The sequence below is a fragment of the Anomaloglossus baeobatrachus genome, chromosome 2, assembly GCF_048569485.1.
Source record: "Anomaloglossus baeobatrachus isolate aAnoBae1 chromosome 2, aAnoBae1.hap1, whole genome shotgun sequence".
Taxonomy (NCBI): Eukaryota; Metazoa; Chordata; class Amphibia; order Anura; family Aromobatidae; genus Anomaloglossus; species Anomaloglossus baeobatrachus.
Genome location: NC_134354.1, coordinates 313,473,715 through 313,486,143, shown reverse-complemented (window position 1 = coordinate 313,486,143; position 12,429 = coordinate 313,473,715). Strand labels below are relative to the sequence as shown.

Here is a 12,429-nt window from a genome sequence, read left to right as displayed (position 1 = left end):
GTGAACACAAAAAGATGCATCGTGCGCATGTAGCCTTAGGCGATCCCTTATGTGTATATGTAGAGCCCACCTGCAGCGGTCGCCCCAGGGACATCACCCACCTTCAGGGACGCCACAGTGTCTTCACTTGGGATATCTGGCAACTAGTAAGTTAGTTAGTTTTTATTATCGTGACACCACTCACAGTTTGCAGTCAGTGTTACGGGTGACCGCCACTGCAGGTTTAACGAGCGCCTGGGGCTGATGGAGTCTGCAGTCGGATGGTGTGGCCTCCCGTGAGGGAGGCGGGCCCCAGGGGCTCGGGTGTGTAGAACAACAGGTCCCAGAATAACTCAGTCTGGAATGTCTTAACTTGTTTTTACTCACTTTTGAATGGTTTTGTGAGGTACCCGGGCAATGCTGAGATTAAACCAGGTGAAACCAGGTATCCTTTAGGCCGGTCTAAGGGTAACCGTTAACTTGCCTTCCTAGAACTTCTTGTTTCGGATAACCCCTGACTTGAAGTACCGTGAGATTCATCCAGGGAAGTTGCTACTGCCTTTTCTCCCCTTTTTGGCCCGTTTGCCGGCAGCGTGGACCAAGGAAGATGGCTCCATGCTCGATCCTCCTTATGGGCCCCCTCGTTGCTGCTGAGGCTCGGACTCTAGATGGTTGGTGAGAGACTTGTAGTTCCCCTCACCGGCAGGTTTAGCAGATCAATAAATGGACGTCTACTCTAGGGACCTGTTCCCCATGCGTGCCTAGTCACCAGGAATCCACGTACTCGACCGACTGCCTCCCTCAGTGTCTTTCTGACTGACTGATAACCGTTCTCCCCCGCTAACTGCTACTTCACGCGCAGGGTCTGACTAGAGTGTGCGTGCCTGCGTCTCCTAGCAACAACGCTCACTACCAGACTGGCTCTCCTCCTACTTTCCTGACAGCCTCTTGGGTCTGTCCAAGGGTCCCATCTAATGGTGTGGGAGACCTGGTTGCTATGTGTGTGCGTACACACCCTATTCCAGCCTTCAGGATTACCTGGAAATACTACCCCAGCATGGGTGCAATACTCAGTGGTGCCTTACCAGGTCAGGGGCGCCACACATACCATATGTATTTAAAGAAAGCAAAAGGTATGTGAAGGTTGATCCTTTTTATTGTTCAAATGCTCAATGTTTGCACAAAGCTTGCTGAGAGAGTCCCTTTAAACTGTTCATGACTTTACCATTTTCCCTCTCCTACATAACTTATTTTTCCTGTCTCTATAGCCATATGAGGGGTTGCTTTTTATGAGACGAATTGTGCTTTTGAATGACATGGTTTATTCTCCCACGTAGTGTACTGGGAGACAGGAAAAATATTCCGAGTGCAATGAAATTGCAAAACAAAAGTGCAATTCCACAATGGTTTATTTCCTATTTTCCCTCTATGGTAATACTGAGCGGACAATAGGATTCCCTGGTCAGTAAGTCCGTATATGCCAAAACACGTATAGTTTTCTTTTAATGTTAAGTGGTGAGAAAAATAAAATACATTTTTGCTTTTGGCGCCGTTTTCCGAGAACTGTAACATTTTTATTTTTGGTTTGGGATCCAGGGCTGTGTGACGGATTATTGTTTGCACTCTGAACTGAAGTTTTTACGGACAACATTTTTGGGTAGATGCGATGTTTAGATGTCCACTTATTGTATTTTATTGCAACATTGCTGCGGCCAAAAAAACCCCGTAAATCTGGCATTTTGATTTTTTTTTTGCGGTATGTGTGACGCCCTGGCAAAACCAGGTAGTCACAGATTACTGTACCCCCCACCAAGGGTACAGGAATTGCCTCCTCCTTGGGAATTAACACCATTTCCACACACAGGAACACCAGCCACAAAAAGCCTAGTCGCCCCCCCCCTATAGCAGCCGGGACACATCAGTGGGTGGGACCAGGCAGATGGGAACGCCCACCTAGGGGTCTTTATGTGACAAGGGGAGGGAACCAGTCAGTTTAGTTTGAGTTTAGCTTGAGTTCAGTTTAGCGTTTGAGTGGAGTCGAGTCTAGACAGAGGAGAACGACAGACAGAGTCAAACAGTGAGGAGTCTGTCAGTGGAGCTGAAGTGCAGCGTGGTCAGGGTTGGATCCCTTGGACCATGGGAAAGTCGACTAGGTGGCAGACGACAGAGTAGGGCTACAGGCGACGGAGATCTGATCGCGGGAGACCTGAAGTGGATCGGGGCATGGTTGTAGCCCGCCGGTACCGACAACAGGAATCCGGTCCGGAGGCCGTGCACAGGCGGGGTACCTGGACCCTAGGACAAGGCAAGCTGCAAGACCCTTGTTAATTGACCAGCGGGACAAGGTTCCAGGCCTTGTTTCCACAGAGAGAAGCCCAGAGAGAGCAAAACAGCAGCCCAACGCAGGGGATAGGGTGTCCGCCAAGAACCCATTAAAAATCACACGGGTCAGATTTTGCGGGCACGGCTCCCCCTGTATACAAAACTGCAGGGGAGCAAATTTCTCCCGTTCCAAGCGGGTTAAATCAACACACAGCAAGACACGAGTGCAGGAGGAAGGGTCCCTACCTTGTTAACTTGTGTGCGGGACCAGCACACCTCTCCAACGGCAAACCGGCCTTGGTTTACAGTACAGACTCTGAGTGGAATATTCCTAATCGTGAGTACACCGGTGTCATCCGGTCCAAACTGCCGACGGCGCCCCAGCACTGTTCCCCACCTACACCTGGGCCCCGCGACTACACCTCCCCTACCCATGGAGGGGATACCACCTTGCTGCCCAGACCCATCGGTCCCGGGCTCTTGCACAAGAGGCAGCGGCGGTGCCACCATCCCATCTCCACAACCCACGGGTGGAGTCACAGACAAAAACTCTCTCCCTTGTAAATACCCCCCTTTTTCACTGTTGCGAGGATGGGCGGTTGCACGAGCCACGGGTCCGGTCACCACTCGAGCCCCAGACACGATCCCGGACCCGAGCGCCCCCGAGCAGCCCCTCTGCCGCAGCACGGCACCCGTCCGCGACATATGCCCTTTAGCGATCAAATTAATTTCATATTTTCAAAGATAAAACATTTCTGAACTCAACGATATCAAATCTGTATTTTTTCTATTGTTTTATATTCAATGGAGCAAAAAGCGGGAGATTTGACCACACGTTTTTTCTTTTTTTTCATATTTTTTAAAAACTTAAAAAAACAAACAACTTTTTATTGTATTTACCAGTCACCTTAGGAGACTTGAAGCTGCATTCATTTGATTACTTGTGCTGTGCATCAGCACTACTCTGTACAACCAGCGTTCACAGGAATATTCTCATGACAGACACACGGATCATCAACTGACCCCTGGCTGTCAAGACAATCCATAGGTGCCCCACAATGACTTTGTGGGAGCGCCAATGTGAAAGGGGAATGACGCGCTTCCTGCAGGTGCGTGTTAAATCCAGCTGTCAAACATGGTGGTGGCAGCATCATGCTGTGTGGCAGGAAAACTATCACTGCAAATCACCCTGATAGTACCTCCCCCACTGCCAAACATGGTGGTGACAGCATCACGCTGTGAGGAGGCTTTTCTACAGCAGAGACAGTGAAGTTGGTCAGAGTTGATGGGAAGATGGATACAGGATAATCCTGAACAAAAACCTGTTATCTGCAGAAGACTTGAGATTGGGGCATAGGTTCACCTTCCAGAAGGACTTGACCCTAAGGCTAGGTTCACACACTGCGTTTTTTTGACGCTGCGTTTGTGCTTTTTTGCGGCAAAAACGCACAAAAACGCACCCGCGTCAAAAAAAGGCCACAATTTGGTGCGTTTTTTTGCTGCGTTTTTGCTCACTGCGTCTTTATGCGTTTTTTATCAGTGAACAATGCCATTAAAGATTGTTGAAGAAAAAAAAAAAAAGGTCTGATGTCATTTCCTTCTTCAATATGTTCTTCATTCTCCACTAGTGTATGCAATAGAGCAGACAGCTGCAGAACTACAAGGCTCAGCATGCTCCATACAGGACTGTATGCTGGAGGGAGAGGCAGAAGGGGCAGAACTACAAGGTTCAGCATACTCCATCCAATAGTGTATGCAGGAGAGCAGACAGCAGCTGCAGAACTACAAGGCTCAGCATCCTCCATCCAGGACTGAATGCAGGAGTTTTTTACCCCCAAAAAAAATGACGTGGGCTTCACCATATCTTTGTATGCTAGCCAAAAATATAGAGAAGCCCTTTTTTTTTCAATTATTTCATTAATTTCATGAAATAATTTAAAAAAAAAAAAAAAAAAAAAAAAAAAAAAGACGTGGGCTTCGCCCAATTTTTGAGTCCAGCCAGTTACAACTAGGCAGCTTGGGATTGGAATCCACAGTGCAGGGTGCCCATGCATTCTGGGCACCCCCGCTGTGAATTGCAGTCCCGCAGCCACCCCAGAAAATGGCGCTTTCATAGAAGCGCCATCTTCTGGCGCTGTATCCAACTCTTCCAGCTACCCTGATGCCGGGTGGCTCGCTGGGTAATAATGGAGTTAGGGCTAGCTGTATATTATCAGCTGGCCCTAAGCCCGAAATTCATGGTGTCACGCCAATATTAGACATGGCCACCATGAATTTCTAGTAAAGATAAAAAAAAAAAAAAAACCACAACACAAAAATATTTTTTATTAGAAATAAAACACAACACAATTAGTGACTCCATCTTTATTGAAATAAAGAACCCCCCTCCGCAGTAATCCTGGGTCAAGGGTCCCGCGCCGTCCAATCCGGATCCAATATCATCTGATGGATTTGCTGGAAAGCAAAGTGATCAGATGATGTGTCAGGTTCTAGGGGCTGAAGCACATCACACATCAGCTGATTGTATAAAAGCCATTTATACAATCAGAAGATGCATCGGTGCAAAAAAAAAAAAATACTCACTTATGTGCTGATTACCGGCAGCTCCTGGAGCGATTGGAGGAGTCTGATCCCGTCCGATCGCTGCAGCAGCTGCCGGTAATCAGGGATGAAGTCTCCTGACGCATCCGCTGATAGCTTAAACCGGCCAGGCGCCCGCGTCACCGCGATACTTACGATCAGCTGATGCGTCAGGTGACTGCATCAGGTGATCCATCCATCGGAGGTGTCCCGGCCGTCTGCACACAGCCGGAGCGGGGGTGGCGATACCGTGAGAGGAGATGGGAGCGGGCATGGCACCGGGAGTCTGCAGACAGGTGAGTATGAATTTTTTTTTTTCTACTGTTCACTTTTGTTTTCGCAGCCGCTTCCACCTCCCGCCCGAACATGGCGCCGCACGGCAGCATACATGCACAGGACCGGAGGTGGAAGCGGCGGTGACGGTACCGGGAGGATTCACGCTTCTGTATTTAATGACAGAAGGAATCCTCTTCCTGTACATGTCACTTTACTACCCACCTCCTGCGTTTAGAGCTGCGATTTTGGTCTTAGAAACGCACCAAAACGCAGCTATTTGCGTTTCTCATTGCGTCTTTCAACATCCCATTGCACTCAATGGATGAAAAGTGCAGTGAAAAACATGGGAATAATTGACATGCTGCGTTTTTGTGGCACCACAAAAACGCAGCTGAAAAAAAACACTGTGTGCAGACAGCAAAAATGAAAACTCAGACTTTGCTGGGGAAGCAAAGTCATGCAGTTTTCTGAGCAAAAACGCACCCGAAAAACGCACTGTGTGAACTTACCCTAAACATTGCCAGAGCTACAATGGATTGGTTCAGATTAAAGCATATTCAGGTGTGTGAATGGCCCAGTCACAGTCCAGACCTAAATCCCATTGAGAATCTAGGGCAAAACTTGATGGCTGTTCATTGACACACTCCATCTAATCTCACAGAGCTGGAGCTATATTATAAAGAAGAATGGGCAAAAATGTCACTTCTAGCTGTGGAAAGCTGGTAGAGACATACGCCAAAAGACTTGCAGTAATTGAAGAGAAAGGTGGTCCTACAAAGTATTGTCTCGGGGGCTGACTAGAACACGTCACAGTTTTCAATGTTGCATTGTTCAAATATTTAGAAAGAAAACCCATATATATTTTGCTACTGTGTGCTGGTATATCGCATAAAATCCTAAGTTTGTTGGTGTAATGTAGAAAAGTTCATGGGGATATAAATACTTTTTCAAGTCACATTAAGTGTTATTTAAGATGGAGGAAACATATTGATTGAAAAGGGGTTGTATGAGTAATGGTCCAGCAAAGCAAGCACTCCAGCGTTTGTTTGTTTGTTTTTTTTTTTCATTTCAGTGGTGCTTTAAACCTAAGGGTATGTTCACCTTTTTTTTTTTTAACCACAAAGATGCAATGTTTTTCTCCCAAAAAAAACACACCAAAAACGCAATGTGTTTGCCGCGTTTTTACCGTATTTTGCCCAATGCGTTTTTTAAGTCAAATCTATTGAATGGAAGAGCTCAATAATGCTGGAAAAACGCAAAAAGAATTGACATGCTGCATCTTGGCTACATCTTAAAAAATGCAGCCAAGAAAAGATGCCCAGTGTGGACAGTAAAATTGAAATCTCAGACTTTGCTGGGAGAAGAAAATACATGCATCGTGCTGCATCTTTGGGACCTCAAAAACGCACCAAAAATACAGTAAAGATGCCCTGTGTGAACTTAGCCCAAGTCCCCTGTAACTGGTCTTATACTCATCCTCTGGCATTTTCATCCTTTTGCAGCTCACTCAGGTCCTGCGGTGGAATTTGCACCCGTAACTTCTAACTGTCCGGACGTCAGACGCACTCAAAGGGAATCTGTCAGCAAATTTTTGCTATGTAAGCTGAATCTAGCATGCTGCAAGGGTTAACACAGAAAGTTAAGGCATGCCTGTTTTGTGAAAGTCTGATATTTTGATTTGCTATTTTTGTTTAAGCAGCAGGACCCTTATTACAGGACTAGAAAATCAGAGCATGCTAGTCTGACCCCCCACCATGATTGTTCATTGACAGTGGGGTGTCCATCTCTATAGCAGGTCTGGTGTGGGTGGTGACAGCCATGTGGACTCTGCTAAATGACAAACCCTAAAAATGCAGATTGTATCAGAATTGCTGCACCCAGTAATCTAAGTGATACAGTGTTGGATTTAGAATCTCTTTGCCTACATCATGTTGCTGTCAGATAAGTTAGCAAAACTCTGCTGACAGATTCCCTTTAATACAAGTCAATGAGAGCCAGAATGAGGTTCTTATAGGCTTACATTGAAAAGTGACCTCTGATGTGCTCTATGAAACACTTGAGCTGCTGGCAGGTCTCAAATCGCAGGAAACCAACAGGAGAGACACTGGAAAAAGATGAAACCGGCTTCAGGCGAGTATAAGATGGAGGGCAGCGGCCTGACATTTAAAGGACCACTGCAGCGCGTTAATAAAAAAAAACACTACGATGGTGTTTTAAGAAAAAACAGTTGTCTCAAAGATAGATAACCACTTCACTTCTGGACAGTCCGTAGATAATGTTCAGGAGGTCCATGTTCTCCCCTACATCGTTCTTAACAGTTTTGGCTCCTCTAGTATGCAGCAAGATATTGTGCAGGAGCAGGGAGGTGGCTCTCAGATACAGATAGACTTCCCATAGGAAAGGCAGAGATAGTTTAGTACTTTGTTTGCCTTCTTGATCGCTGTCTATACAGTGCTAAAGAAGTGCTGTGTATTCAGTAATAGGCAGCGCTAAGGGTATGTTCACACGTTGCTTTTTTTTCAGCGTGGAAAAAAACGCACCCTCTGGCAGAGGGGAGAATTAATTTGTAAACAATGCTTTTTTGAGAAAAAGGCATCGAAAACGCATGCGTTTTTCATGCGTTTTTTTAGGTGCGTTTTTTTAGACTTGTCAGTGTTAATAAAGGTGGTTGAACACAGATCTTTGGAAAAAAAAACCTGTGATGTCATTTCCTTCTCCACATTCTGTTTGGATAAATGGGAGGGCTTGGAATGGAAGGAGCACCATTTGAATTTTGGAAAAGTTGAAATAAACTTCGCGCACCATGTCACATTAGCAGAGCCCCTTGGGTACCTATACATCAGAAAACCCCCACAAGTGACCCCATTTTGGAATCTGCACCCCTCAAGGATTTTATTCAGGAGTATATTAAGCATTTTGAATCCACAGCTACTTCACCCAAAATGTTGCTGTAGCAACAATATTCTCACTTTTAGGCCCGTTTCACACGTCAGTGAAAAACAGTGACGTTTTTCACTGGCGTGTAAAACATGCACATGTCCCTCCGTGTGCCGTGAATCACGGCACACATGGGTTGTCTAAGTGCAATCCGGGCTCCGTTCTCCGTGGCCCGTGATTGCACTTAGAGATAAACTCACCTGTGCCCGCTCCCGCTCTCCATGGTGCTGATCGCTCCCGCGGTGCAGCATCCGGCTGGCGCTGACCCCCGCAGCAGCTGCTTCCGGGTCGGCTGTGTCGCACATCATGAATATGCGCGACAATAATGAGCCGGCTCAGAAGCAGCAAGCTGCACGGGCTGCAGAGGACATCGCTGGACGCCGTGTGAGTAAAAATGATTTTTATTTTAAAAGCACTTTTTTTCTGGCACGTGTTTCACGGACCACACCACTGCGTGGTCCGTGGGACATCAGTGATGCCAGAAAAAAATGGACATGTCTCCACGCGGCAATCACGCACACGCGGGTACGCCGCACGGAGACACGTGCAGTGAAAAATCACTGACGTGTGAGCAGACCCATTCATTATAATGGGTCTGCGTATGTCAGTGATTCTGGTACGTTTAAAAAAAAAGCACAAACGTACCAGAATCACTGACGTGTGAAAGAGGCCTAAGGCTATGTGGCCATGATCCAGCGACACGGCGTCCAGTACAGTGTCAGCCTCCTGCAGAGATGTGAGTGTTATCCACGGGAGAACGCAGCTGGCCATGCCCACGATTTGGGTTCAGGCTGCTGTGGAGCTCTATGCTACCTGCAGAGAACACTCTCGTCTCCGCAGCATAAATTGACATGCTGAAGCTCGGGAAGCTGCGCCACCGGTCGGTTTATGCTGCGGAGAAAAGAAGCACAGTGGGCATGAGATTTCTAAAAATCCTTCCACTGTGCTTCTACTGCACAACGCAGCGTCATGGACGCAGGGAAAACAATCTGCGCCCAAAACGCTGCAAACCCCGATTGTGGGCATCCAGCCTAAAAAGCGTAAATGTAGGTCAAATATATATACAACGTCCCACCCCCACCTTTAGTACCTTTCATGTGGCACTAAAGGGTGCCTAGCCTAGTTTTTATCACAAAAACAAAAAAAAAAAATGGCGTGGGGTCCCCCCTATTTTTGATAGCCAGTCAGGGTAAAGCAGACAGCTGTTGCCTGCAAACCACAGCTGGCAGCTTCATCTTGTCTGATGATCAATTTGGAGGGCTCCCCAGGTTTTTTTTTTTTTATTTATAAATAAAAATAATAAAAAAAAAAAATAACATGGGGTCCCCCCCAAATTAGATCACCAGCCAAGGTGAAGCTGACAGCTGAGGTCTGGTATTCTCAGGGTGGGAAGAGCCATGGTTATTGGACTCTTCCCAGCCTAAAAATAGCAGGCCACAGCCGCCCCAGAAGTGGCGCATCCATTAGATGCGCCAATCCTGGCGCTTCGCCCCAACTCATCCCGCGCCCTGGTGCGTTGGCTAACGGGGTAATAAATGGGGTTGATACCAGATGTGTAATGTCACCTGGCATCAAGCCCAGCAATTAGTGATGTCACGGCGTCTATCAGACACCCGACATAACTAATTGACAGTAAACAAAAGCAAAAAAAGACAACAAAAAATTTTTTATTAGAAAAAACACTCCCCAAATCATTCCCTTGTTCTCCAATTTAATAAAAAAAATGGGTCCGCAGAAATCCATTTGGATGTCCCACGTCGGCTCTGGACCTTCTAGAATATAGGGGCACGTTCAGGGAACGTATCCCCCATTTTCTAGGAGGGCAGACCCTCCATTTGAGGAGAGTGGGTGCAAAAATCTGCACCCACTCTCCCCGGGTCACAGCTGCAGAGTGCGAGCAGCCAGCACAGCTCTCTGAACACAGTGCTGGCTGTCAGCTGCTCTGCTCATGTGACCGGCCGGCATCTGCTGTGAAGGAGGAGGGGGCCGCGGGGATCAGCGCTGCGACCGGACAGGTATGTATGACACCGGGGGGAATTGGGGTGAACGGGCAGGGCCTGGGTGCATTTTTCTGTCGCATGTCTCAAGGCACATGCGACAGATAACATAGGAGCAGGGCGGCCGGTGCGCTACTGTGCGTGCGGCCATGTTGGATTTTCGGGAGGGGGGTCGGGGGTCGGGCACTTTGGCGACACCGGGGGCTTTGCCAGGAAGTGAGGTCAACAGGAAACCTCTTGACCTCACTTCCAGGTAAATGCCTGCGTTCTGGCGTGCCGACAAAGGCCGCGGACCGCAACAAAAAAGCAGGTCCATGCGTTGTGGCTGCGTTCTGACCCCACATCATTGATTTCAATGGGGGAGAGAACGCAGCCACAACGCACAAAAGAAGTGACATGCTGCTTTTCTTTCCGCACCGATTTTTGGCATCCAAAACGCTGCGGTTCAAAACGCAGCTTGTGCACTGATTTTTCAGCTTTCCCATACACTTTGCTGGGAAAGCTAAACGCATGCAATTTGCCACTGAAACGCTGCGGTTCAAAACGCAGCGTTTCCGCGGTAAAAAACGCAACGTGTGCACACAGCCTAAGGGTGCTTCCTCCTCAGCGGTCCTAGGACACTCAGTGAGCTCTGCTGTACAGCCAGGAGGCTGCACTATCCCCATTGGGGCTCACACTAAATATTAGCATGCGCAGGGACACGATGTCGGTAATTGAGGAAATATATCATCCTTGGGTAAGGGAAAATCAGATAAGGGGAAATAATAAAAGATATTTACGGCCTTATGGGAGACAATGTGAAAAAGGAAAAATTAATGGCTAGAGGATAAAACCCACAGGCCAATCCAGACTGTCACTACTTTCATCCCTCCATGGAAAGAGAAAAAACAAGTCTGATATAAAATTATTTGGGAAAGGGGAACAAGATGTGATGAAGGTAATTTAGTGGGATCTCGTGGAATACTGACAAGCCCTTCATTCATTCAGACACCCTATCCGTAAGCACTAAGCCCGTGCAACACATCCGTGCGAAAACTACATGAATAGACAATGAGAAACTATAAAGCTCTTTCCAGCACCTGTCAGAAAAAAGCCGGAAACATGTACCTGATCATGAGGGGGGGAAGGGCTATACTACCACTTACAGAGATTGGGGCGAGTGGGCTGCCCACAGGCGCCCTTGAATGGTCCTCGGGCTCCACGCCATTAGCCGAGGCATCTCCCCTCCCGCCGCATCTCACCTCCTGCTCCTCCACCTTCACCAGCTGCTCCCCCGCATCTTCGGGCAATCCCTTCTCTCCCTGGAGCGACGTTATAGATTCACCGTTCTCCATGTTTGTTTTCCACATTCACTCACTTCCTGTATTAGACACACTGACTGATTGGCTGAATAACTAACGTCACGGACCGTGGACTAATGAAATAGTGGGTGGGAGGGGCTGTGTCTGGCTGCGGGAGCAGCAGTGTCTGGCAATAGGAGGGGCAGGGTCCGGCAGTGGGAGGAGCAGGGTCTGGCTATGGGAGGGGCAGGGTCTGGCTATAGGAGGGGCAGGGTCCGGCAGTGGGAGGAGCAGGGTCTGGCTATGGGAGGGGCAGGGTCTGGCTATGGGAGGGGCAGGGTCTGGCTATGGAAGGGGCAGAGTCCGGCAGCGGGACGAGCAGGGTCTGGCTATGGGAGGAGCAGGGTCTGGCTATAGGAGGGGCAGGGTCCGGCAGTGGGAGGAGCAGGGTCTGGCTATGGGAGGGGCAGGGTCTGGCTATGGAAGGGGCAGAGTCCGGCAGCGGGACGAGCAGGGTCTGGCTATGGGAGGAGCAGGGTCTGGCTATAGGAGGGGCAGGGTCCGGCAGTGGGAGGAGCAGGGTCTGGCTATGGGAGGGGCAGGGTCTGGCTATAGGAGGGGCAGGGTCCGGCAGTGGGAGGAGCAGGGTCTGGCTATGGGAGGGGCAGGGTCTGGCTATAGGAGGGGCAGGGTCTGGCTATGGGAGGGGCAGGGTCTGGCTATGGGAGGGGCAGGGTCTGGCTATAGGAGGGGCAGGGTCCGGCAGTGGGAGGAGCAGGGTCTGGCTATGGGAGGGGCAGGGTCTGGCTATGGGAGGGGCAGGGTTCGGCAGCGGGAGGGGCAGGGTCTGGCTATGGAAGGGGCAGAGTCCGGCAGCGGGACGAGCAGGGTCTGGCTATGGGAGGAGCAAGGTCTGGCTATGGGAGGGGCAGTGTTTGGCTATGGGAGGAGCAGAATCCGGGAGCGGGAGGGGCAGGGTCAGGGTCAGGGTATGGGAGGGGCAGTGTCTGGCTATTGGAGGAGAAGGGTCCGGGAGCGGGAGGGGCAAGGTCTGGCTA

The 12,429-nt window shown here is 49.0% G+C and overlaps 1 protein-coding gene across 1 annotated transcript in view; it reads right to left on the bottom strand.

Moving 5' to 3' along the window:
- TAF11 (TATA-box binding protein associated factor 11) overlaps nt 1-11,484 on the bottom strand; it is a 140,781-nt gene extending 129,297 nt beyond the window's left edge. Inside the window, exon 1 of the mRNA XM_075335892.1 lies at nt 11,333-11,484. Within this exon, the coding sequence (XP_075192007.1) occupies nt 11,333-11,440 (108 nt within the window). The 5' untranslated portion in view covers nt 11,441-11,484. The remainder of the gene's footprint in view (nt 1-11,332) is intronic.
- Nucleotides 11,485-12,429: the final 945 nt, after the last annotated feature.